This window comes from Rhamphochromis longiceps, linkage group LG4 (assembly GCF_057381845.1).
Source record: "Rhamphochromis longiceps isolate RC_006_pf linkage group LG4, R_longiceps_female_GT1.1, whole genome shotgun sequence".
Lineage (NCBI taxonomy): Eukaryota > Metazoa > Chordata > Actinopteri > Cichliformes > Cichlidae > Rhamphochromis > Rhamphochromis longiceps.
In genome coordinates, this window is record NC_140560.1 from 1,853,489 (window position 1) to 1,881,080 (window position 27,592).

A 27,592-nucleotide genomic window follows, 5' to 3' on the forward strand; every position below is an offset into this window, starting at 1 on the left:
CATTTAAAAATAATCTCTCATTAGAAATGGACATGATGTCTAAGACATAGAAATGCTTATTATGGGTTCACTTGATGTCACTGAAAAGATGCACATGGGTAACGTGCAGGCCGTCCTGCTCCGAGGTTTATCTCCTCACCTCGAGTCTGCGACACTCTCTCCGTGTCCTCTCAGATAAGGGCGCGCACATTTCTGCACGATCTTCTAAATTACAAAGAGCGACTCACAAAACAGAAGCTCACAAAACACTCATCACAAACCAAAAATGGCTCCACTGAGCGTCAAACTGTCACCAGAATTTACTGATAATCTAAAGACTCACAGAACTCATTTTGTCTCATTGTGTCTTAGTTTGAGACATAAGTGCATGATCATAATACTGTGTAGTTAGATGAGACAGAGCTGATGCTTGCTCTTAATTATCCTCTTCATGTTTCCCGAGCCTCAGCAGTGGAAGCTACCATGGATAGAAAGACTATGACTCATCTTAAATCTCAAATCTTTGTCTCCAAAGAGCTGCTGATGTGTCCGATATGATCCACAAGCTTAAACTAGGATTATAAGTGTGTGCAGTGATGTGTGTGAAACCTCTGAGGACTCACACGTGTGTGCTTCAGCCCACACACACATATGAAGCACTGCGACCTCACACAGAAGTGTTTTACACATCCAACCTGAATCCTGATCATTTCTACAGTTTATTAAGTTCAGCTTCACCTGAACATCAGTGATGAAGCTGCTCTGACTCCATCACAGCTCACAGCTGTCGGAATGAGTCAAACAATGAAGAAGGTTCAGAAACAGCTGATGATTTTACAGAAACATGATGCAAACATGAAAATGGACACATGATTTTTTATTAACAGACACTGTTTATGTTTCACTGTGCATGACGTCATCAACACTGACACCAGGGGGCGCTCATCAGCAGCCTGAGGAACTGTGATAAGGGAGGGAGACGCAGTGTTGTGTGTACTGCAGTCGGACAGAAGGAAAAACTTCCTCCTGAAAACATTTTCATCCTTCCCAAAAGTGTTTGAGTCAAATGTTACAAATATATAAATACAATAAAACACAGGGTCTTACATAAAATTAGTGATGCAGTTGTGCACTGAGCACCTTTCCAATGTTCCTTCCTCAGATGAGTCCAGCTGCTGAACACATTAACATCTGTATGTAAATGTAGCCGAGAACCAACCTGAGCACTGCTGGGAAAATACAAAGGCAACCATCAAAGTGCTGTATTATCTTATTTATTCTGAATGTTGACTTAGAGCCACACCACGATTTATGAAACTATAGAACTAAAATAACAACAATCGTCTGCTTCTTTAAAATTTCTTTCATTTTATTTTTTTAATTAAAAAAAAAAAAAAAAAAAAAAGAAAAAAAAAAAAAAAATTTCTTTCATTACATCAAACCAGTGAAAACTGAAAAAAACAAAGAGCTGTTAGCATGTTCAGACCAACTTTGAGACAGAGACTGTAAAGTTCTGCACTTTAAATCCTGCCTGTGTTCCTGCAAATGATTCACACTGAAAGTATCTTAGTTTAGTATTGAGTGAGCCACAAAGCAGCCTGATAGCTTTAAAACTGTAAAAGTAAATGAAATTGACAGTTTCAGTGTAGCTGGATCTATTATTGGGGGGTCATGACCCCCGTAACCCTGCCTGGTCCTGAGGTCAAATCCACCATCTTTGTTTCAGAGCTTCATGTTCTCCCGTGTTTGTGTGCGTCCTCTCCGGTACTCCGGCTTCCTCCCACAGTCCAAACACATGCAGTTAGTGGGGTCAGGTTAGCTGTGAGTGGTTGTGTCTCTGTGTTATTCCACCTTAATAAATGACTTCCTGTTAGCATGAAGTGCTTCTGTAGGACTGATGTCATTTTCATGGTTGGATCATTTAAATGAAGCTGGACTCAGATGCAGTAAATAAGCTGATTGATCATTAATGAATAAAGCTGGTCAAACACATCACGTGGACACATGTGATTGTGTGTTGTAGTATTGATCCCAATGCTGGTATCAGTCCTGGATCAATAACACTGGATGGATGCGTTCAGCATGGAGCCCCTGAGCTGTGTTACAGACAAACATGGAAACTGACAGGTCTGTGTCATTCACAGTCTGTAACACTTCTAAACAACAGAGGCTGACCCAAGTGCCTCAGAGCCAGGCACGCTCACATCACAGCTCTCTAAATAAGCCAGTTTCAAAATAAGAGCTGAAAGCTGTGTTTGCTTGTGTTAGCTTATTATTGTGGAGACTAACATTCAGTGATCATGTGTTCAGACTCATAATGATTACTCTCAGAAATCCTGATCTTTGTATTTACTGTGTGTTGGATCAATAACTGAGATTCATGGTATCACACAGCTGTGCTGCTGCTGATGTCAGCACATCTGGAACAATACGAGGTATCTGCTACCAGACTGAGCAGGACGTGAGACCTGTGGACTGTTTAAAGCTGTCCCTCCACAGCTCACTCAGACCTGATCCACACCTCAGTGATATTCTCTGACTTGCAGTAGAGACAGAAACCATTCAGATCTGGGACCATCAGCTGACTGATGATGTCACACAGACTGTGTTTTTCAGGAACAGTGATTCTGATGTGAGCCTGCTAGCTGACAGCAGACCTGATGAAAGCACATGTTCACATCTGTGAGGACAGACTGGACTCTTTGACTGCACCTTGGTTCTCCTCAGAGGTCTGTACAGGAGCATGTCCACCCCCACTGAAGATCTCAGTCACTGTGAAACATAGAAAGCTGCTTGTGTGGCCTCTGCCTCACATGTAGATACAGCTACAGGTTTCTCTGTCAGTCAGACTGAAACAGTGTCCTGATGCTGCATCATTCAGCTCTGTGCCCCAGTCAGCATCACTGGGAGCTACCAGTGTTTCTGCCCTTTTCCTGTAACACTACACTCAGCACAGGCTCAGCTGGTATCCAGTGTTGGACTTTGGCTTCAGCTGCTGTGATAGATCCTCTAACATAGATCAGCTCTGCTACATGTTGTTAGATAAGTGCAGCTGCTGTCATGTCCTGATGTTTCTCTGGCTCAGCAGCTTCTCCATCAGAGGTTCACATGGAGCTGATCCAGTATCTCCAGTAACTGTGTTCTGTGCCTCACTGGTTCATCCTTCTGTCTGTGTGACGTCAGTCAGATGTTGAAGTTAAACTCTGTAATCTTCACTGTGTCACAGAGTTCAGTGAGTCCCGTTATTCACAGTATCAATCAGATCATCAGAGAACAGCTGATCAGCAATCAGTGGTGCCAACAGCGCCTCCTGTGGTGAGAGGATGCAATAATGCAATGTAGCATTTTTCCACTCAACACTTGCAGTCATGGAAACTGTCTGTTGGATCTGTGTGACGTTGCTTTCTTGGTTAGAGTTCCTCACAAACGTCCAGATGATTCTTCTAATGAGGCGTCGACCATGTTTGCAGCTCTTTGGAAGAAAACGTCGCCCTTTGCCATCCTTACTTTTCTTTGACTTCTTCAAATGCAGCTGAACTCCAGCTGGTATTTTCTTGGACTTTGCAGCTGTTTCTGGTCATCAGTTCATTCCTGCAAACCTCTGAAGCTGAACAACAATGATGCTGCATTGCTGGCTGATCCCAAAAGGTTGATTCTGTTCATCTGGACGTTTTCAGAAACGTTTGCTCACTGATCAGGTGACTTCTTCAGTCTCAGCTGACTGCAGCTTTACAAGCTTACAAACAGCACATTTGCACAATGACTGAAAGCAGCAGCACCTGATATATATGATACTAATATAATACATATACATATATAATCCATACTAATGATGAAGGAACTGAGCTCACAGTCCATTGTTCATTCAGTGAACTACTCAGTTTATTTTGGGCCTCAGAAATGCTCACTCTGTTTGTACATCACTGTCAGCAATAGACTCATTCTGCTGTGTGGACAGGAACACATGTGACATCACTTCCTGTTTGTTTGTGACTGAAGAGGAAGAAGTTTACAAGGAATCATTTAGAAGAGTTTCAAACATCAACTGATTGAATCCATGAATCTGAAAACGTGTTTGTGAGTGAAAGAGACAGACATGTACAGACTGAACTATCTGTTCAACAGTCAGAGTGTTTCTGTAACAGGAGACACTCTTTACACTCCACTCAGCACAGGGACACTGAGGCACCAGGAGACCAGACCATAAACCCAGGATAAAGAGTTTGAGTGAATGTGGTGTTGAAGGTGTGGAGGTGGATCAGAGTGTCAGAGGAGACTCTGTAGAAGGACAGAGTGCCAGCAGGACAGTCCACATACACTGCTGCTCTGTTAGAGACAGAGGAGGAGGAGGAGGAGGAGGAGGAGGAGGAGGAGATGGATGTTACTCTGTTATTGTGCCAGACATAATCAGGACCATCATCAGAGCAGACCAGACTCCAGGACTGATCATTCCATCCAAACACACAGTCATCACTGCCTCCTTTCCTTCTGATGCTTCTGTAACTCACTGATATACAAACGTTTCCTCTCCACTCGACCTCCCAGTAACAGCGACCAGTCAGACCATTTCTACACAGCAGCTGATGAACATCAAATCTGTCTGGATGATCAGGATATGACTGAACCTCCTCCACACGTGTCACCTTCCTGTTGTTGTCAGACAGTTGGAGGTTTGTGTTCACTGTGTTTGTGTCGATTGTGAGTTGACAGGAATCTGATGGAGAGAACAAACACAATCCAGCTGCAGTTATTGATCCATCATCTGTTCATTGATTGACACTTTGATGATGACTCCTGACATGATGAAGATGGTTGAATGTGTGCTGCTTTGTTTTCATGAATCCCATTAAAAACACACTTACACTTCCTCAGACCTGGTCTCAACCATCGGACTCCAGCAGGCTCCACCCTGAAAGGAGGAGGGGGGTCAGAGCAGCACAGTCAGCATGCACACATGGACATTACATGGCTCTCACACACACACTGTTACACACTGAGCTCAAAGCTCGGCTCCACTGTTTTATTCAAAGAAATCTACATTTATTTATCAGCACATTTAAAAACAGCTTGAGCCAAAGTGCTGCACAGAGTAGAGAGAAAATAGGAAACATACACAGTAATGACTATAAAGACTGGTCAGGATTGAAAGCTACAGAGTACAAATGTGTTTCCAACCGGCTTTTAAAAATGTCCAGTGTTGGTGACGACCTGATGTGAAGGGCGACTGTTCCAGAGTTTGGCTGCAGCCATCGATAAAGCTCACCTCTGTTTTTACGTCTAGTTCTGGTCAGAAGCTGCTTATCTGCAGACCTGAGGGCTCCACTTGGATTCTTTTGTTAAAGAGAGATAAGATGGAGCCAATCCATTCACAGATTTAAAGACAACCAGATCTGGAAGTGGATTCTACCACGTACTGGTAACCAGTGGAAAAAGCTGGTGATGGGTCGTCTAGCACAGACCCACCGCTGGAACCAGACAATTGATGAGGGAGAGAACTGTGACAGCGCCGTTCCTTCACTTGACCTCAGTCGCTCTCGTCTGCTCCCTCGTAACACTGCTCTTTATTGAGCTTACATGAATATGCACAAGTTCATTATGACGTCTTACACAGGTATGAACAAAGAGTACCAGTCTGTGCATAGTGTGTGTGTGTGTGTGTGTGTGTGTGTGTGTGTGTGTGTGTGTGTGTGTGTGTGTGTGTGTGTGTGTGTGTTCGTTCCAGATGTGACCCTGTGACCCCAAAGCTGGTGCTAAGAGTCCAGCGGTCCCCCTAACAAAGGGCTCTTACAAACCTTTGCCATTTCCCAGCATGCAAGGCACTCGTGGATGCAGGCACACCATTCAGTGCTGACAAGTATGTTGATGTCATTTTGAGGCTACAGGAGGAATTTGATCACAGATTTGCTGACTTCAAGACACACAGAGCCACCTTTCACATTTTTGCAGACCCCTTCTCCTTTGATGTGCAAGATGCCCCTTCTGTGCTTCAAATGGAGCTCATTGAGCTGCAGTGCAACTCTGAACTCAAAGCAAAGTTCAGGGAGGTGAGTGGAAAAGCAGACAAGCTTGGACAATTTTTGAGAGACTTGAGCCCTAGTTTCCCTCGGCTTTCCCGAATGTTCAAGTGGACCATGTGCCTTTTTGGTAGCACATACTTGTGCCAAAAGCTCTTCTCCACTTTGAACTTCAATAAGTCCAAGTACAGGTCCAGACTTACGGATGATCATCTTCAAGACATACTGAGGGCCGCAACTGCTTCCTCCCTCAGGCCAAATCTGGCTCGGCTATGCGAGAGGAAACGCTGCCAGGTCTCTAGCAGCAAGGAGTAGGCAAGAGAAGCCATGTTCAGAAGAACAGTTCATTTTCTACAGTGTTCCATTCATGTTCAGAAGAAGGTTATAGAACTGTTAATACAGACATTTCAATCTAAATACAGCAGATATAGAAGACTGAAAGAAACACACAAGTTCACTGACTAAAAATATCTTATTATTGTTTTATTTATGTATTACAGATTGATTGATTTTCTTATTAATTCTTAATTTGTTTATTTATTTTTCATATTTTGTGTTAAAAAATAAAAAAAGAGATTTGAGAAGATTGGAATTTTTTAACCATGCCTTTCCTGTGGAAAACCTAATGCGGCCCAGCCTCACCCAGACTCTGCCTGCAGCGGCCCCCAGCTAAATTGAGTTTGAGACCCCTGTCCTACACCATAAATCAGTAAGAGAGGGTACGACCTCTCTCATGGCCCCAAGTGGTGTGTGCATGCCAGAGCACTCTGGAAGGCACACAGAGTCTTTACAGACTACTCAGGATCAAACCTCTATCATTATGCAATCGATTATACAACTCTAAGCATATATGAGTAAATATTTCTAAGCATCAATCAACAATATAAACCTTACAGCTGGTTTTAATAACAGAATTCATTTGTTTCTCAAATGAGAAAGAGCTATCGAGAAACACTCCTAAATCTTTAGTTCTGAACTTTTCCAGTGGGCCAAGGTCAACATTATTAGATAATGCTAATTCTTTTCCCTTACATTATAACAATGTGAGGAGTTAATGCTAAGTATACTGCCATTAGCGGCTAATTCTAATTAGGGGTGAATAATTATTAGTAGCTAATGCTAATTTGACGTGAATTAGCATTATATTAGTGAGGAGTTAATGCTAAGTAGGCTGCCATTAGTGGCTAATGCTAATTTTAGACTAAAAAGCATTAGCAGCTAATGCTCATATTGTTTTCCTTTGCTTTGTAAGAATGACAGCAGCTAATGATACGAAAAGTCTGCCATTATTAACTATTGTTAATTTGATGTAAATTAGCATTATCCGATAATGGTAACCCTTTTCCCCTGCATTATAACGATGTCAGGAATTAATGCTAACTAGGCTGCCATTAGGGGCTAACTCTAATTAGGTGAATAATTATTAGCAGCTAATGCTAATATTGTTTTCCCTTCCCTTTTAACAATGTGAGCAGCTAATGCTAATTTGATGTGAATTAGCATTATATTAGTGAGCAGTTAATGCTAAGTAGGCTGCCATTATTAACTAATGCTACTTTGACGTGAATTAGCATTATGTGCTAATACTAATACTGTTTTCCCTTAATTTTTAACAATGTGAGCGGCTAATTCTAAGTACGCTCTTGTAAATAGCTAATTCTAATTTAGTGTGAATTAGCATTATTCAATAATGCTAACACTGTTTTCTCTTACTTATTAAAAATGATAGTAGCTAATACTAATACTCTTTTCCGTTGGGTAACAACGATGTGAGGAGTTAATGCTAAGTAGGCTGCTTTTAGAGGCTTATTCTAATTAGGGCTGAATAATTATTAGTAGCTAATGCTAATACCGTTTTCTCTTTCCTTATAACAATATGAGCAGCTAATGCTAATTTGATGTGAATTAGCATTATATTAGTGAGGAGTTAATGCTAAGTAGGCTACCATTAGCAGCGAAAGCTAATTTGAGGTGAATAAGCATTAGTAGCTTATGCTAATACCCTTTTATCTTGTGTTATAATGATGTGACACTTTTCTCTGCTAAGGATTTGTGTGACCATGATGGAAACTCTGATAAGCTAATGCTGCTAAGCTAATGCTGTTTATGGGCCCTGTTAGAATCAATATTTCATTCTCATTCTGTTGTTTGACAACAATAACAGAAAAATGTGCACTTGAGAACAAATTTATTGTGAATTCAGCTGTGAATGTACAGTTTGTCATTATTTAAGCTTCCATTTCCAAATGTTAGCTGACACTTTATTAGGTACACTGGTATCTATATCAGGTACACCTGTGACCTAAATGTTCCTGCAAACAGACTCCTTGGAGACCCCTACATAAATATCCATGAACTATCCAGCTAGACTAGTGTGTCTGTCCCTGAAAATATTCCTGCATGTGTGATTGTTCATGTGTCATCTGCAGGAAGTGAGTGAAAGACACAGGAAATGTTTCCAGCTCTTCCTCCTCTATCAGACATTCTTCATACCTGAGAGTGTCCAGTCTCCAGCCTGGATCCTTCAGTCCAGCCGACAGCTGCTTCATTCCTGAGTCACCTGGATGATTGTAGCTCAGGTCCAGCTCTCTCAGATGGGAGGGGTTGGAGCTCAGAGCTGAGGCCAGAGAAGTACAGCCTTCCTCTGTGATCAGACAGCCTGACAGACTGCAGACACACAAAACAACAATCTATCTGTCAACAGTTGTTTTCTCTTTGTCACAATAACATCTATCCGTCCATTGTAACTTTAGGGCGATCGTGGCTCAAGAGTTGGGAGTTCGCCTTGTAATCGGAAGGTTGCCGGTTCGAGCCCCAGCTTGGACAGTCTCGGTCGTTGTGTCCTTGGGCAAGACACTTCACCCGTTGCCTACTGGTGGTGGTCAGAGGGCCCGGTGGCGCCAGTGTCCGGCAGCCTCGCCTCTGTCAGTGCGCCCCAGGGTGGCTGTGGCTACAATGTAGCTTGCCATCACCAGTGTGTGAATGTGTGTGTGAATGGGTGGATGACTGGATATGTAAAGCGCTTTGGGGTCCTTAGGGACTAGTAAGGCGCTATATAAATACAGGCCATTTACCATTTATTTATAAGTGACAATACCCAACAGACAACAACAGTCATCTGAAGCTGTTTAACAGTGTAAGGTAACCGCCTCCACTGTGAGCAGCACTTGGTGATGGTGGGAAGAAGAACTCCCTTTGACACAAAGATCCTCCCAGTGAAAACAGGCTCCAGGAGGAGCATCTACCATGACTGGTTGCAGGGTGAGGGGAAAGAGAAGAGATGAGCTCAGAGAGACAAGAACAAAACAGAGAGACAAAAGTTAAGGACATGCAGTAGTGACATATAAAAGCATCAGGAGTGAAAAGTGGGGAGAAGAAAGCAGAGCATCATGGGAAGTCCACCAACAGCCCGAGCCTATAGCAGCATAACTAAGGGATGGTTCAGGGTCACCTGATCCAGCTCGAACTATAAGCTTTATCAAAAAGGAAAGTTTGAAGCTGATCTTCAAAGTAGAGAGGGTGTCTGTCTCCTGAACTCAAACTGGGAGCTGCTTCCACACCCAGTCCAACATAGCCAGGCTTTCTTTGCTGCTTTGACAAAACCTCAAATCCCAGTCAGAGATGATGAGCATCATCACAGTGATGATCATTTCTCTGTAACCCAGGCTTTCTGCTTCAGGATCTGTGCACGCTCACAGAACAAGGAGACCTTTCACTAAATGGATGGACTGAGCTCAGCCTACAGATGAACTGGTGCCAGAGATCATAAAGAACATCAAACAGTCAAATTCAACACTTTTAATGGAAATATGAGATTAATGCTGCAGACAATCATGAAGCTGCTGAATTCATGAACATCAAGAATGCAGCGAGTGGTAAAATAAAGATTTGACCTCAGTGTGCTCAGTGTTCCTGTCTATTCCTAACATATTCCTAACATGATAGCTGCACTTTAGAGCTCTAAAACTGGAACTGACACATGTTTAAACTCTACATGTTACTCAGTACATTCAGTTCTGACACTCGCCCACAGTCCAACAAAGGAAACATGGAGATCACATCAGTTTGTCACCAAAGTCTAATTATTAGGGCAACTTAACCTGTTATAATCTCGTTAACTCATTAACTGATTAACGTCAGCAATTATTTTAATCACAGTTTTTAAAATCATGATTATTGTGAAAGTGCTCACTGGCTCTGAATATAACAGCCATGGGTCACAGGAGGGATGTTGATCAGTGCTGGCTTGAAATGGGCGTCATTATGCGTCTCAGCCAATGGGAGCATTGAGGGTGGGCCTAATACTACTGCAGCGCTCACATGACCCAGGACAGAGAGAAAGGGGCGGGGACAGAAACATGGAGACAGGTACAGAGCTTTGACATGTTCATTTTAAACTGCTCCAGGAGGCAGTGTTGATACAACTAAAGTTATCTGTTGTTGAAGAAGTCGGTCTGAGGAACGTTCTTAGGATCAACAAATGACGGCATGTATGAGCCTCAAGACGCAGCGTCACAAGAAGAACACATGAGCTGTAGAAAAAGGAGAGACTACGAAAGCCACGGCGTTACAACATGAACCAGCTGTTGGTCTCTCTGGAGACTACTGGGCGTGGCTGGGTAACCATGGTTACCTGGGAGTTACAGAAACGTGCAGAACATGTGATTCATGTTGCACAGCAGTGGGACATTTGAAATAAAGTCAGCACACTCAGTACAGATAGTGCATCAAATATGATGCTGCTGCCAGACGTCTGCCTTTGAACACGTCCCTGCATCGCGCACAACACCAAGGTTGCCATGGCAATCACAGCTGACAGGGACAAAGTGCACAGCTGGAAGCCTGCAGGTATATTTAACATGATGTATTTCTCAGTGTCCTGTCGGTGTGTGAGAGACAAACAGCCTCTGTATGTGTGTGTAAATACAGCATGAATATGTAGAGGACATGTTTGTGGATATAAGTAAATGAAAGCTCTGCGTCATTTGAATCTTTGACTCTTGTTTCTGTTGCAGGTCTGTGACTGAACTTCTGGGAGGAGAAACGTTGGTTTCATGCTCTGTGATTCTGTGTTTTGTCATCTCTCTCAGGTGATGGAGAGCTCAGATGATGACCCCTGCCTACGTGGCCACTTCAACTGTGAGAGACAGAATGTGAAAAAAAAATCCATGAATCCACATGGTAGGATTTGTAAAGAATTTATTCGTAAATCAGGGTGGAAAATAAGTATTTGGTCAATAACAAAAATACAACTCAATACTTTGTAACATAACCTTTGTTGGCAATAACAGAGGTCAAACGTTTACTATAGGTCTTTACCAGGTTTGCACACACAGTAGCTGGTATTTTGGCCCATTCCTCCATGCAGATCTTCTCGAGAGCAGTGATGTTTTGGGGCTGTCGCCGAGCAACACGGACTTTCAACTCCCGCCACAGATTTTCTATGGGGTTGAGGTCTGGAGACTGGCTAGGCCACTCCAGGACTTTCAAATTCTTCTTACGGAGCCACTCCTTTGTTGCCCGGGCGGTGTGTTTTGGATCATTGTCATGTTGGAAGACCCAGCCTCGTTTCATCTTCAAAGTTCTCACTGATGGAAGGAGGTTTTGGCTCCAAATCTCACGATACATGGCCCCATTCATTCTGTCCTTAACACGGATCAGTCGTCCTGTCCCCTTGGCAGAAAAACAGCCCCATAGCATGATGTTTCCACCCCCATGCTTCACAGTAGGTATGGTGTTCTTGGGATGCAACTCAGTATTCTTCTTCCTCCAAACACGACGAGTTGAGTTTATACCAAAAAGTTCTACTTTGGTTTCATCTGACCACATGACATTCTCCCAATCCTCTGCTGTATCATCCATGTGCTCTCTGGCAAACTTCAGACGGGCCTGGACATGCACTGGCTTCAGCAGCGGAACACGTCTGGCACTGCGGGATTTGATTCCCTGCCGTTGTAGTGTGTTACTGATGGTGACCTTTGTTACTTTGGTCCCAGCTCTCTGCAGGTCATTCACCAGGTCCCCCCGTGTGGTTCTGGGATCTTTGCTCACCGTTCTCATGATCATTTTGACCCCACGGGATGAGATCTTGCGTGGAGCCCCAGATCGAGGGAGATTATCAGTGGTCTTGTATGTCTTCCATTTTCTGATGATTGCTCCCACAGTTGATTTTTTCACACCAAGCTGCTTGCCTATTGTAGATTCACTCTTCCCAGTCTGGTGCAGGTCTACAATACTTTTCCTGGTGTCCTTCGAAAGCTCTTTGGTCTTGGCCATGGCGGAGTTTGGAGTCTGACTGTTTGAGGCTGTGGACAGGTGTCTTTTATACAGATGATGAGTTCAAACAGGTGCCATTCATACAGGTAACGAGTGGGGGACAGAAAAGCTTCTTACAGAAGACGTTACAGGTCTGTGAGAGCCAGAGATTTTCCTTGTTTGAGGTGACCAAATACTTATTTTCCACCCTGATTTACCAATAAATTCTTTTGTTCTTCTCTTGTTAGAAAGACGCAGTCCCAGCAGTTAGCTTGTCTGCTAGTTAGCTGAGAGCTAGCTCAGTTGTACATTGAATACCAAACCGTGTAAACCAGGGGTGTCAAACATATGGCCCGTGGGCCAAATCCAGGCCTTGAGATAATTTCGTATGTCAAATATTGATGAATTTTCAGGCTTGCTGATAATCAATGTGAGCACGGCTGAGATGTTATTCTGATGAGCAAACCATGTGGCCAAACACTTTAAGAGACAGACTGGGATCATACCATTATGTGAAAGAAGACGGAAATGTCCCATAGACAGCAAGGGTAGTGGTAGAGACCAGTACACAGAGAAATGGGAGCTGTATTGAAATGCAAGCGTGTCAGGAAAGAGTGAAAAGGCAAAATGAGCAGCATCTGGCTGCATTTCAGTGATACTGGAGAGCACAAAGCTGAGTGCAACATTTATATAGGAGATATACAGGAGACGCTGAGAGCAGAACTGATAAAATTAGGAGCTGGCTAAAGTGAGACCCATTTTTATTTCCACCCATTTTCCATTGTGGAGGACAAAAGGTTTCAAACTGGTCCAGGTCTTAAACCTCACGTGTTCTTCCTAATAGCAGTAAATGGATAGAAATAAGGCTTTTATGAAAACACTGAATAAAACTTGCTGCCTTTAAAAAGACTAAATGTACAGTTCAGTATTGAATACTACATAAAATAAACTATATATAAAGTGTGTCTGAATGGCAGAGATGCAGAAATATGTGCATATAGCACAGAGCCACGGCTCAGTGTCTGAATGAGTCTCACAGACCTGAATGTGCTGTTGAAGCCATTTATAATTATAACGTAATTCTTTACTCGTTTGATCTGCTCCTTACCACAAGCCACCAGACGTAGAAGGTTTTGGACTTTTAACTATATTTTCTGAAGTTTTACAACTTTTCTTACTGTTAAAAACCTCGTTATGGCCATTCATGCTGTACAAAGTAATTAGACATGTGTGGTATCTACAGAAACGTCAGAATCTCAGCTAAAAGTTCACAAAACCATCTCAACAACCACCAAACAGCTGAAACAGCAGGTGAACAGATCACACAAAAAAGATGTAAACACAAATCCCCCTGATCATCTGTTTTTTAAACATGAAGCGTCGTTTTGGACGTTCATTTACTGCTGGTTCAGTGAATTTTGGTTGGACAGTGATGAAACCTGCAGCCTCAGAATCTGTGAGAAGTCTGCTTTCAGCTCGCAACAGCATTGTTGTGTTGTGTGGATCCACCTCTGCAAACTCATCACTGTTTCACCATCATGTTTCTACTTAGACAATAACAAAGGAAGCAGTTCCCAGGAACTACTTCCTGTCTTGTTAACATAAGAGTACGTTGCCCTTCAAAACACCTCCACTTCTCCTCTTATTAGAGGACTGGCTTATTATTAATCTGCTAATTCTGTCAGTTGATGAAAGAAAAATGCTTGATCTCACCTGAGAGTTTCCAGTGTACAGTGTGGACTCTTCAGTCCTTCAGACAGAAGCTTCACGCCTGAATCCTTCAGGTTACTGTTACTCAGGTCCAGCTGTCTCAGATTAGAGGTCTGAGAGCTGAGACCTGAGGCCAGAGCTTCACAGCTTCTCTCTGACAGGTCACAGTGACTCAGTCTGAAAAATAACAGATAAACAATTACAAAAATAAAACACTTATGTTGAAGCGTAATGAGATACTATTATATTTAGCAATATTTCATCTTGTTTTGTCAGGAAACTGAGCACTGATGCAGAGCAACATGTGGAGAGAATCAGAGGAGAAGAAGTGAAGAGAGAACAGCAGTAAAACAACACTGAATTGTTCAGTGTGCTTTTGATATCAACAGAATGTGTCAAATTTCTTTATTTTGTATTTGTTTTAGTAGAATTGATGATTATCACTTAGATAACAACCACAGGCCAGGTCTAAATTGCACTTTGGTGACAGTTACACCCAGAAATATTTCAGAAACGTGGACAATTTGTGCTCCATTGTATTCAGTATTGAACAAACCGAGTACCGATGACCACTTAATATTTTTGATATTTTATTTGAGTTGTTCCACCTGATCTGTGTTAACTAAAATAAACATTTAAAAGCTAAAGCTATGATCACATATGTACTTACAGAGCTTTGTTGGAGGCTTTGACCACTGGCAGCAGCCTCAGAAGAGCATTTTTAAAGGCTCATGTTCTCACTTAGATCATTTATTTCTACTTACATTTCATTCTGGGAAAAAGGGAACTATTTTCCCCAAAAATCAGCCCTGGATTAGTAAATCACTCCAACATGTTCTCAGGCAGAAGAAGCTGTCTTGTTATGAGGGAGAGAAGAAAAGTAAGTAAGTAAAACTTTATTTATATAGCACGTTTCAAGATAAAAATCACAAAGTGCTTCACAGAAGCTAAAACCTAAAAATAAAAATCAACTAAAAGCAAGTTTAAAAAGATGGGTTTTTAGCTGTTTTTTAAAAGCGACCACTGAGTCCACAGATCTCAGGCTCAAAGGGAGAGAGTTCCACAATCTGGAGGCCACAGTTCCAAAAGCTTTGTCGCCTTTTGTTTTCAGCCTCGTGTGTTGGACAGCAAGCAAGCCCTGGTCACATGACCTCAGGGACCTGCTGGGAATGTATGGATGTAAAAGTTCACTTATATATGTTGGTGCTTGTCCATGCAGGGCCCTGAAAGTCAAGGTCAAAACCTTAAACTGGATCCTGAATTTAATGGGGAGCCAGTGCAGCTGAATCAGCAGGGGTGTGACATGGGAAAACTTGGAGGACTTGGTCAGAAGCTTTGCAGCAGCGTTCTGAACAACTTGCAGACGATCCAAAGAGGCTTTACATAAACAAGTAAACAAAGAATTACAGTAGTCCAGACGAGATGAAACAAATGCATGAATGACAATTTCTAATTCGGAGCGCGATACAATGGGACTCAGCTTAGCAATGTTTCTCAAATGATAAAAACAGGAGCGAACCAAAGATTTTACATGGGCATCCAAAGTCAGAGCTGAGTCAATACTAACACCAAGGCTCCTGATAGACGGTTTTGCAAATGTAGCAAGTGGACCTAAGTTTTCCATAACACCAGGTACAAAATTTTTAGGAGCACAAACAAGAACTTCAGTCTTCTCCTCATTTAGTTGAAGAAAGTTTCCAGCCATCCAACATCTAATGGAGTCTATGCGCTTGTGCAAAATCTGTAGCTTGGAAACATCATGGGGCTTAAAGGAGATGTATACCTGAATATCATCTGCATAGCAGTGATACGAAATGTCCTTAAAAGTGCTTAATAAGTGTTGAAGAGGAAGTAAATACAGTAAGAACAATAAAGGCCCCAAAACTGAACCTTGTGGCACACCATAGGTAAGAAAAGTAGAAGAGGAACTGTACTTAGAGGTAGCCACAGAAAAGGATCGTTCATGCAAATAGGATTCAAACCAGTCCAAAGCAGCCCGATATACCCACCCAGTCTCTCAGCCTATCTAGCAGAATATGATGGTCCACAGTATCAAAGGCGGAGGTCAGGTCCAACATCAACAGAACGGAGCATTCTCCTGCATCACATCTCATTAAAATGTCGTTGGAGACTCTAAGAAGTGTAGTTTCAGTAGAGTGAGCTCTACGAAAGCCAGATTGGAATTTATCCAGAATGCTGTATTCATCTAGAACAGCTATAAGCTGCTTAGCCACAACCTTTTCTAAAATCTTAGAAATGAACGGTAATTTTGAAATCGGTCTGTAGCTACTGAGAAGAGAAGCATCAAGCTTAGGTTTTTTTAACAGTGGGTGAATAACAGCATTCTTACAATAAACAGGGACCTGACCAGAAACCAGTGAGGTATTGATAATTGTGAGCACACAGGGACCAATAGACTGAAAGACATTTTTAAACAAAGATCCAGGTAAAATATCAAGAGAGCAGGAGGATGCTTTCATTGAATTAACTAACTTGACCAGCTCAGGTAAGGACGCAGGTAAAAATCTTTCTAACATTACAGGCCTAGCTTGAGTTGGATCAGACAAGAGAGACACAGAAGGAGAGATATTGTTCCTCACGTTACTGACTTTTTCAACGAAGAAAGAAAGAAATTTTTCACAATCTTCATTTGATGAAATTGGGACAGCAGGTGGAGCAGGAGCAACAATATCACTAATGGTGTCGAATAGTACCTTAGGGTTACCTCTGCTCTTAGACACTAAGTCTGAGAAATAGGCCGCCCTCGCATCTCGAACTGAAGTGTTAAAAGAGACTAAAAGGTCCTTTAGATAAAGGAGATGGACATGCAAACGCGTTTTCCTCCATAAACGCTCAACCTTACGGCAGCAACGCTTTAAGAAGTGAATGCTGTCATTTAACCAGGGAGACGACTTTGAAACCGGAGCTAGTCTAACTTTGACAGGACAAACATTGTCTAAAATACAAAGACAATGATTATTAAAAAGATTTGTTAAAAAATGAACATCGTTATAAGGAGATAAAACTAAATTAAAGGCATCGGAAAATTTAACAGCACTAGAGGAAGTTAAGATGCGAGAGCTAACCACATGTCGAATAGGAGAGAGGGACAAATGGAAAGACAGATTAAAAAGAATACAATGATGATCCGAAATAAAAATGTCCTCAGTACAAATAAAATCAATGTTTAAACCTAAAGTAAAAACAAGGTCCAGTGTGTGTCCTTTGGTGTGTGTGGGACCAGACACATGCTGAGTAAAATGAAAAGAATCCATGACACTAAGGAAACCTCTGGCAAAGAGAAAACAGAAAAGCAGCTAAAATCAGATGTAAAAGTAAAGCAGAGCATGAGCTGAATAAAGGACACTCAAGGCTGGCTTGGAAAGGAATGAAGTCCATGGTGGGGATGCAGAACAAGGAGCAAAGATGAATGTGATGCTGAATCACCAGAAGACTTGGACTCATTTGATTCCAGCTTTTTTTTATTTTTTTTTTTATTGACATTTTAGAATCACTATACAATACCATCAACTTCAGCTTTCTTTCAGTACATATATTTTTTTTTTATTTTTTTCTATATTTAAACAACTAAAATATCCATACAATAAGAATGAAAGAAGAAGAAGAAAAGAAAAAGAAGCAAAACAGGAAACAACAAACAACATAAATAAAAAATACATAAGGAAAAAGAAAAAGGAAAGAAAAATAAATAAATAAATATAGGGAGTGTGTTTTTGTTTCCATTAATGTAACTAATTTTTCCTCTAGTCTTCTAGTAGTTAACAAAGTCAAAATCTAATGCAAAAGCAAAAACTGGCCTGCGTTTTCTAATGTAGTCCATCCATTTCTTCCATCGTGATACAAACAGGTCCCTCTTGTAGTTCACATCTGCTGTCATTTTCTCCATTCTGTAAATGTCCAGTGTGATGTTCATCCACGTGTTCATAGTTGGGCTCTCTGAAGAAAGACATTTTTTTGTGATGGCTTTTTTGCCTGCTGCCAGTAAAATATTAAACAAGTATTTATCGTTCTTTGTCCATCCTTCTGGCATAAGTCCAAAACATAGAGTTTTACTTTCCAAAGGTAAATATCTTCCAAATGTCTCGTGTATTGCTGCATGTATTCCCTTCCAATAAGTTTTAATAACATGACAGTCCCAGAAAATATGATAGTGATTTGCATTTGTATTTCCACAATTTCTCCAGCAAGCGGGAGGGTTACCTTCATAGTGAGATTTTTGGAGAGGTGTAATAAAATATCTTATCAGGCATTTCCACCCAAATTCCCTCCAGCTCTGTGAGCTGCTACATTTCCATTGATATGCCCATATTGTTGTCCACTCTTCCTCCTTTATCTCTATTCCTCCCTCCATTTTCCATTTTGTTTTGATATACAAGGTTGAGTGTAATTTCATATTTGTTAATCCTTTATAGAGGTCACCTATAATACCTCTATTTTTATTTGAACTGCCCTTTTAAATACATCTAGCAGCTGTTTACTCAATTCAGCCTTAGCTTTTATCGTTTTATTGACAAAATGCCTCATCTGTAGACATCTATAAAAATCCTGTGTTTCTAATGAATATTTGTCTTTCATTTTATCAAAACTAATTAGTCTGCCTTCCTCCATTACCATACATAAAGCTGTTAATCCTTTATATGTCCAATCTTTGAATCTGGTGTCCAATTTATTTGGAGCAAAATGTGTGTCATATGCACACCACTTAAGAACTGCTATATCCTCTTCTAGTTTCTATTCTTTTATTACTGTTTCCCAAATTTTAAAAGTCAACTTGATCCATGGATTTTCAATAGTTTTTATTAAATTTTGCAAGCTTCTGTCTGCTATAATAGCTTATATGGGGATGGAGGTCAGACTCTCCTCAATAACGTTCCATTGAGCGTCATATGAAGGATTACATCAGCATATCATAGGCCTTAATTGTGCTGCCCAATAATATTCCCTAAGAGAAGGTAAGCCCCACCCCCTTTTCCTTTGTTAAGTTGTAGGGTTTTAAATCTAATTCGGGGCCTTTTTCCTTGCCATATGTATCTTGACAAAATTTTATCCCATTCATTAAACTGTTTCTGGTTAATTTCTATTGGTAATGTTTGAAATAAATATAATAATTTAGGAAGAATATTAATTTTAATTGAGTCTATTCTAAAATATAAACTTAAATATGGAATTAGATCAGAATCAGAAGACCCTTATGAAAAGGATATCGAGGGAACAGTTTACCCTGCCCGGGATAGGGTTACCGGGGCCCCGCCCTGGAGCCAGGCCCGGGGAGGGTGCCCGAGGGCGAGCGTCTGGTGGCCGGGCCTTAGTCCATGGGGCCCGGCCGGGCACAGCCCGAAGAGGAGACATGGGCCCATCCTCCGGCAGGCCCACCACCCGCAGGAGGCGCCATAGGGGTCGGGTGCATTGTGTGCCGGGTGGCGGCCAGGAGCGGAAGCCCTGGCGGACTGACCCCCGGCTGCCAAGACTGGCAATTGGGACATGGAATGTCACCTCTCTGGTGGGGAAGGAGCCTGAGTTAGTGCGTGAGGTTGAGAGGTACCGGCTAGATATAGTCGGGCTCACCTCTACGCATGGCTTGGGCTCTGGAACCAGTCTCCTGGAGAGGGGCTGGACTCTGTCTCAGTCTGGAGTTGCCCCTGGTGAGAGGCGGCGGGCTGGGGTGGGTATTCTAATATCCCCTCGGCTTGCTGCCGGTACGTTGGGGTTTTTCCCGGTGGACGAGAGGTTTTGTTCCCTGCGCCTTAGGGTCGGGGAATGGGTCCTGACTGTCATCTGCACTTATGCGCCGAGTGGCAGTTCAGAGTACCCAGCCTTCTTAGAGTCCCTGGGGGGGGTGCTGGAAGGTGCTCCACCTGGAGACTCTGTTGTCCTGCTGGGAGACTTAAATGCTCACGTGGGTAATGACAGCAAGACCTGGAGGGGCGTGATTGGGAGGAACGGCCTCCCTGATCTGAACCCGAGCGGTGCTTTGTTATTGGACTTCTGTGCTAATCACAGTTTGGCCATAACGAACACCCTGTTCGAACATAAGAGTGTCCATAAGTGCACGTGGCACCAGGACGCTCTAGGCCGTAGGTCGATGATCGATTTTGTAATCGTATCACCAGACTTGCGACCATATGTTCTGGACACTCAGGTAAAGAGAGGGGCTGAGCTGTCAACTGATCACCACCTGGTGGTGAGTTGGATCAGGTGGCGGGGGAGGACGCTGGACAGACCTGGTGCACCTAAACGCATAGTGAGGGTGTGCTGGGAACGTCTAGCAGAGGCCCCAGTCCGCGAGATCTTCAACGCACACCTCCGGCAGAGCTTCAACAGCATTCCGAGGGAGACTGGGGACATTGAGTCCGAATGGACCATGTTCAGCGTCTCCATTGCCGAAGCTGCTGCATTGAGCTGCGGCCGCAAGGTGGTTGGTGCCTGCCGTGGTGGTAATCCCCGAACCAAATGGTGGACACCAGAGGTGAAGGGAGCCAACAGGCTGAAGAAGGAGTCCTATCGGGCTTGGTTAGCCTGTGGGACTCCGGAGGCAGCCGACAGGTATCGACAGGCCAAGCGGAATGCGGCTCGGGCAGTGGCTGAAGCAAAAACTCGGGTGTGGGAGGAGTTCGGAGAGGCCATGGAAAAAGACTTTCGGACTGCCTCGAAGAGATTCTGGCAAACCGTCAGGCGTCTCAGGAGGGGAAAGCGGTGCTCTACCTGCACTGTGTATAGTGCTGGCGGAGCGCTGCTGACGTCGACTGAGAAAATTGTCAGGCGGTGGAAGGAATACTTCGAGGACCTCCTTAATCCCACTGACATGTCTTCCAAGGAGGAAGCAGAGTCTGGGGATGAGGGGAATGACCCACCAATTTCCGGGGGTCACTGAGGCAGTTAAACAGCTCCTTGGTGGCAGAGCCCCTGGTGTTGATGAGGTCCGCCCCGAGTTCCTGAAGGCTCTGGACGTTGTAGGGCTGTCCTGGTTGACACGCCTCTGCAATGTTGCGTGGAGATCAGGGGCAGTACCTGTGGACTGGCAGACCGGGGTGGTGGTCCCCATCTTTAAGAAGGGGGACCGGAGGGTGTGTTCCAACTACAGGGGGATCACACTCCTCAGCCTCCCTGGGAAAGTCTATGCCAGGGTGCTGGAAAGGAGAGTTCGTCCGCTAGTCGAACCTCGGATACAGGAGGAATAATGCGGTTTTTGTCCTGGTCGTGGAACACTGGACCAGCTCTTTATCCTCTCGAGGATACTTGAGGGTGCATGGGAGTTTGCCCAACCAGTCTACATGTGTTTTGTGGACTTGGAGAAGGCATTCGACCGTGTCCCTCGGGGTGTCCTGTGGGAGGTGTTGCGGGAGTATGGGGTGTCTGGCCCATTGCTACGGGCCATTCAATCCCTATACAACCGTTGCAAGAGCTTGGTTCGCATTGCCGGCAATAAGTCGGACTCGTTCCCGGTGGGTGATGGGCTCCGCCAGGGCTGCCCTTTGTCTCCGGTTCTGTTCATAATTTTTATGGACAGGATTTCTAGGCGCAGCCAAGTGGCGGAGGGCTTTCGCTTTGGTGGCCTCAGAATCTCATCTCTGATTTTTGCGGATGATGTGGTTCTGTTGGCTTCATCGGGTGAGGGCCTCCAGCTCGCACTGGAACGGTTCGCAGCCGAGTGTGAAGCAGCGGGAATGAGGATCAGCACCTCCAAATCTGAGGCCATGGTTCTCAGCCGGAAAAGGGTGGAGTGCCCACTCCGGGTCGGGGATGAGTTCCTGTCCCAAGTGGAGGAGTTCAAGTATCTCGGGGTCTTGTTCGCGAGTGATGGGAGAAGGGAGCCGGAGATCGACAGACGGATTGGGGCTGCAGCTGCAGTAATGCGGACGCTGCACCGGTCCGTCGTGGTGAAGAGGGAGCTGAGTGTAAAAGCGAAGCTCTCAATTTACCGGTCGATCTACGTCCCTACCCTCACCTATGGCCACGAGCTGTGGGTAGTGACCGAAAGAACGAGATCGCGGATACAAGCGGCAGAAATGAGCTTCCTCCGAAGGGTGGCTGGCCTCTCCCTTAGAGATAGGGTGAGAAGTTCAGCCATCCGGGAGGGGCTCAGAGTAGAGCAGCTGCTGCTCCACATCGAAAGGAGCCAGCTGAGGTGGTTCGGGCATCTGACAAGGATGCCCCCTGGGCGCCTCCTGGGTGAGGTGTTCCAGGCATGTCCCACCGGGAGGAGGCCCCGGGGCAGACCCAGGACACGCTGGAGAGATTATATCTCTCGGCTGGCCTGGGAACGCCTTGGTATTCCCCCGGATAAGCTGGAGGAGGTGGCTGGGGAGAGGGAGGTCTGGGCCTCTTTGCTCAGGCTGCTGCCCCCACGACCCGGCCTCGGATAAAGCGGATGAAGATGGATGGATGGATGGAATTAGATTCCATCTCGCTATATGTTCCTTAATTTTTTTCTGTATTGGTAAATAATTTCGTTCTAATAGTTCTGTAAGATCCTTAGGTATTATGACTCCTAGATATTTAAAGTACTCTGTTTGCCATGCTAATTGATACTTATACTTACTTAAGCAATTGTGTTTTACTCATATTAACCCTATATCCAGATGGTCGACCAAAGTATTCAAATGATTGCATTAATTTAGGTAAAGAGTTTGATGGTTGACCCAAAAATATTAAAATATCATCTGCATAGCAGGCTAATTTATGCTCCTTTTCATGGATATTAATACCTTCTACTTCTTTATTTTGTCTTATATATTGAGGCAATGGTTCCAGATATAACGCAAATAATAATGTAGGGTGGCTGTAGCTCAGGTGGCAGAGCAGGTCAGCCACTAATCAGAAGGTCGGTGGTTCGATCCCAGGCTGCACCCTGGCTCCATGCCAAATATCCTTGGGCAAGATACTAACCCCGTGTTTGCCTACTGGTGGTGGTCAGAGGGCCCGGTGGCGCCTGTGTCCGGCAGCCTCGCCTCTGTCAGTGTACCCCAGGGCAGCTGTGGCTACAATGTAGCTTGCTATCGCCAGTGTGTGTGTGAATGGGTGAATGACTGAATGTAGTGTAAAGCGCTTTGGGGTCCTATGGACTAGAAAAGCGCTATACAAATGCAGGCCATTTACCATTTAAATGTCATTTCAAGTTTAACATGTTTGTAAGCTTGTTTTCATACCATACAGAAATGAACAGAAACCCAATGTGATTTAGAAAATGGACAGCTGTATTCCAATTTGTAGTAAAGGTTTACCAGTATGGTCCAGTGATATATTGTGTTGTGGGAATTAAGCAAATGCTGTAAAGGCATGCAAAATCTACCATTTCCAACTTACACTTACCACCCTCGTCAGAGTAACGCTGTGCAGAAATGAGCAGCTGATCCAATTCTGTACTCTGAGACAGATTTTTGCAGTCTTTGATGATCCTTGGCTTGAAGAATGTTGGCCACTTTGCAAAGAACTTTGCAGACACTTCCTCCCCAACAAACAGCATTGTGAAGTCTTGGTCAATCTTAAACACAAAGTGTAACAACAGAAACAACACTTTAACAAGAAAACAAACAAAGGAACCACAAAGCGGTCATTAAATCATTTTATGCCTTACCAAGCCAGGTGTATCCAGAAATCTTGGGAAAAGGTCCAGGACAGCAGAAGCTGTGGCAGGTTCTTGAACCAGTTTTTGCCTATGTTGAAATGTCACCTTCATGTTGTCTTTGACACGTTTCATGTCAGTTGAGTACCTCTTCCTTGCATTTATCACCTGACAACGGCCTCACATTTGAACACAAGTTGCGAAGAGTCTTGGGGCTGTCTTGAAAAGCTGACTTTGATTACTTCATCTCTTCTCAGGAACCAGCATATCACCACCTTCCAAGAGTAAAATAAGGTCCAGCATATAACACCATTTCTTTGCAAAATATCTAGCATGTCTAGTCCCTTTAGACTGAGCTTAAATTAATTTTGTTAAGAAAAAACATCCTTGGTCCATTTTTAAGTAGTACAAGCTGTGTAACATGACTGCAATACAGTATTCTCTCAACTATCACAGGGGTTAGTAGGAACCATATTTCTATTTTATTATTTTTATATATTTTACGCCATAAAACCCCTCCCCACTCTCTAACAAACCCTAATATAACCCTGTTATTCATTTTTAGACTAGAAAATGCTTAATGTACCACAAACAAATGTAAATCTAAAAAAAAAGAAAAATACCTACTGGCTACAGAAATGCGCACTATGATGAAATTCCCATAATTTACAAGATGTAGGGGCCATTATAGTGTAATGTAACTCCCAGGTTACCCTTAAGCATCCTAGTTCACCTAAGGAAGGGTCTCAAACTTAAATGAGCTGTCATCTCATTGGAGGGCTACTTCAAAAAAACAGAAACCACAAAGAAAACACCCACAAATATTCCTGACAATGTAGCGTTTGGTTTGTTCGTTTTTAAATTTCAAATATTGTATCACAAGACAAAACTGCAAATATGAACGCATTCCCCCCCCCCCCCCCCCCCCCCCCTCACTCTTAACTAACCGATGCCTTTAATTGAACTACCAAATGAACACAATGGTCCTCTCTTTCTGGTCAGACACTTTGCAGCACTTCTGCTTTAATTGTGTTCATATTTAACAAAATAAAAATGCAGAAATAAGTGTTCACATTAGTTTTTGACTCTCGCTGAACTAACAAAGCCAATCAAACCACCTGTTTGTACTCTCTTGTTACCTCGGCCAGGTCCGCGGCTCTGAACCGTGGTAATGACACCTCTGGCTAATACGTCGGGTTGTCGGGCTTGTAGCTTTACTGTCAGCGAACACAGTGTACAGTCGAGTCTTAACAGCTTTCTTACAACCAGGCACTCATTTTGGCGGCAGTGGTTATTATTATATTTACATGCTTTCTTCTTCCATTTCTCCTCGGTAACAGCTCCTACTTTCTCCCTCTCTCGCGCTCAAACACACAACGGGAGGGGCAGTTCCACGTTCTCCCCGCAGCACGGACTACGCTGCCTATGAGGGCCCGTAACACTCTGCCCTTATTGCCTTCATATTAAATCATTTTTGGCTAATGACAAAAAAAAGTCACTTTAAGGGCCAAATTGCATTATACTTCTTCACCTCACCTGACCTGACGTGGGCCGTAAGTGGCCTCTGGGCCGCGAGTTTGAGACCACTGACCCTAAGGCTTTAGCAGTTTAATTCGAAAATAAATAAAAGGCATTTAATAAAAACTGTGACATATATTAACAAGTAATATTCATTACAGTCTGCCAACAGCCAGATTATGCTAAATGAATATTAGGAAAGTAACTGGTACTTTGCAGAGTTCTAGCTAGCAGTAGCCCAGCTTAACAAAAACAGTTAAAATTCAAATATGACACTTAAAGATGATGTATTTTGATATAAATAATATTTTTTTACTAGTTATCATGTTACCTGCTCTAACATCAATCTAAAACTTAATATTTAACCGAATAAAACTTACCGCAGCAGCAAGAAAAAGTGGCGACTGAAGATTCTGGAATGCGGAGCTCCACAGGAAATGAAGGTGTGGTCTAATTTAACACCCACAGTGTTAAAATGCAGTAACGACTAAAATCCACACTAACACTTTTCAGGAATCAACTCCCGATGTGTTATTTTAACTCGATTAAGTGTTGAACTAACTCGGAACTCTGTTGAATTCTGCTAACACTGAAAAATCAACACTGGCATTTTTGCTGTGTGGCCACAGTGCAACCCACAATGTGTAACTGACACTATTATATTGCATTATGTCACATTGTTACATCTTTTTAAAAGCTATTTGTGGCCTTGATTTTGGGAGCTTCAATTGTCTGACTACAGCTACCACACAGTGGTCACTGATATCATTTGCGAAAACCCCAGTGTGAGAATATTTATACGGCATATTAGTTAAAAATAAATCAATAAGTGATGACTTTTCTGGGCATTTAAGATTTGGACGAGATGTGCTGTAAATTAGTTGTGTGAGATTATATGAATCACACATGGATTTAAAACTGTCTGAGGCAGAGGACAACCAGTCCCAGTTGAAATCTCCGGCCAGCACAATTCCATTAAAATCTAAAGTAGATAGTTTTTCACTAAGTGAAACTAAAGCCTCACTACTAGCAGAGGGGGGTCTATAACAGCCCACAATGGTAATAAAATAGCCCTTGAAAAGTTGGAGCTTGAGGGCAAGAAGTTCAAACTGTTTACGAACAGGTACCGATGAATCGACAGTAACATGGAATTTGCTTTTTACATAAATTGCAACACCGCCACCCTTTCTGGGGCAGTCGCAACGGAAAAGATTATAGCCCATTATTGCAATGTCTTTGTCAATAATTGATTTAGTAAGCCAGGTTTCTGATAATATAAGAATATCAGTATCTAACTTTCATCCAAATTTTCACAAAATCAAGTTTGGGAAGAAGACTTCTGACATGTAAATGAGTGATACCAAGACCTGTTCGAGTTTTAAAATCACAAGGAGTACTTAAGAATTTGCAATCTGGACCAGGATTAGGTTGCACATTTCCAGATAAAAGAAGCAGAAGAACAACAAAACATTTTCTTTTCACAGATTTTTTTTGTAGGATTACAGACTGATTTCTCTTAGTTCCCAATCTCTTTGGGGGGGGGGGGGGGGGGGAATGGGAAATAAACCAGTAATATGGAATGAATAAATCAGTTAAATCAGTTGAAATGAGATCTCTACTGATAATCACGTTTGAGAAGATTCTAAAAGATTTAAAATCCCACCTTGTTCCCTTTGAGAGGAGTAAGAAGTATGGTGTCTCTTGCTCCACAGACTGTTCCTGCACCTCATGTAGACAAAAAGTGGTCTTCATTACATGGTGGTTCTGGGAATACAGGGAGTGCAGAGTTATTAGGCAAATAAGTATTTTGTCCACATCATCCTCTTCATGCATGTTGTCCTACTCCAAGCTGTATAGGCTCGAAAGCCTACTACCAATTAAGCATATTAGGTGATGTGCATCTCTGTAATGAGAAGGGGTGTGGTCTAATGACATCAACACCCTATATCAGGTGTGCATAATTATTAGGCAACGTCCTTTCCTTTGGCAAAATGGGTCAAAAGAAGGACTTGACGGGCTCAGAAAAGTCAAAAATAGTGAGATATCTTGCAGAGGGATGCAGCAGTCTCAAAATTGCAAAGCTTCTGAAGCGTGATCATCGAACAATCAAGCGTTTCATTCAAAATAGTCAACAGGGTCGCAAGAAGCGTGTGGAAAAACCAAGGCACAAAATAACTGCCCATGAACTGAGAAAAGTCAAGCGTGCAGCTGCCAAGATGCCACTTGCCACCAGTTTGGCCATATTTCAGAGCTGCAACATCACTGGAGTGCCCAAAAGCACAAGGTGTGCAATACTCAGAGACATGGCCAAGGTAAGAAAGGCTGAAAGACGACCACCACTGAACAAGACACACAAGCTGAAACGTCAAGACTGGGCCAAGAAATATCTCAAGACTGGTTTTTCTAAGGTTTTATGGACTGATGAAATGAGAGTGAGTCTTGATGGGCCAGATGGATGGGCCCGTGGCTGGATTGGTAAAGGGCAGAGAGCTCCAGTCCCACTCAGACGCCAGCAAGGTGGAGGTGGAGTACT

At 43.1% G+C, this 27,592-nt stretch overlaps 3 protein-coding genes and 1 long non-coding RNA gene across 7 annotated transcripts in view; 1 reads left to right on the forward strand and 3 right to left on the reverse strand.

The window, feature by feature from the left end:
* Positions 1-27,592, forward strand: part of LOC146670765 (uncharacterized) — a 428,660-nt gene that overhangs the window by 148,000 nt on the left and 253,068 nt on the right. The window lies entirely within an intron of this gene.
* The window catches only part of LOC146670767 (stonustoxin subunit alpha-like), a 164,254-nt gene that overhangs the window by 114,853 nt on the left and 21,809 nt on the right, over positions 1-27,592 (reverse strand). The window lies entirely within an intron of this gene.
* Positions 1-27,592, reverse strand: part of LOC146670769 (protein NLRC3-like) — an 86,700-nt gene that overhangs the window by 37,296 nt on the left and 21,812 nt on the right. The gene's annotated exons all lie outside the window — the stretch shown is intronic.
* Positions 1,437-26,875, reverse strand: LOC146670770 (stonustoxin subunit beta-like). 2 transcript variants are annotated; one of them, XM_085402835.1, is made up of 6 exons: positions 23,554-23,836; positions 23,289-23,460; positions 13,962-14,135; positions 8,487-8,660; positions 4,842-4,888; positions 1,438-4,693 (listed from the first exon to the last, which is right to left on the reverse strand). In XM_085402835.1, the coding sequence occupies exons 4-6, from the start codon at positions 8,540-8,542 to the stop codon at positions 4,146-4,148; spliced, it is 651 nt and encodes a 216-aa protein (XP_085258961.1). In that variant the 5' UTR covers positions 8,543-8,660; positions 13,962-14,135; positions 23,289-23,460; positions 23,554-23,836; the 3' UTR covers positions 1,438-4,145. The 2 variants fall into 2 exon arrangements, with proteins under 2 accessions (XP_085258960.1, XP_085258961.1); XM_085402834.1 differs by lacking the exons at positions 23,289-23,460; positions 23,554-23,836 and adding an exon at positions 26,723-26,875 and having other exon boundaries at positions 1,437-4,693.

What these genes read in the sequence shown, in the direction of transcription:
- LOC146670770 (XM_085402834.1), bottom strand. Translation starts at nt 26,811, where the DNA reads ATGAAGACCACTTTTTGTCTACATGAGGTGCAGGAACAGTCTGTGGAG. An exon ending in CTCCTCTCAAAGGGAACAAG is followed by an intron (nt 14,136 to 26,722) that starts GTGGGATTTTAA and finishes GTTATTTTTCAG; the next exon opens with ACTGAGTCACTGTGACCTGT. An exon ending in GAGACCAGGTCTGAGGAAGT is followed by an intron (nt 4,694 to 4,841) that starts GTAAGTGTGTTT and finishes TCTCTCCATCAG; the next exon opens with ATTCCTGTCAACTCACAATC.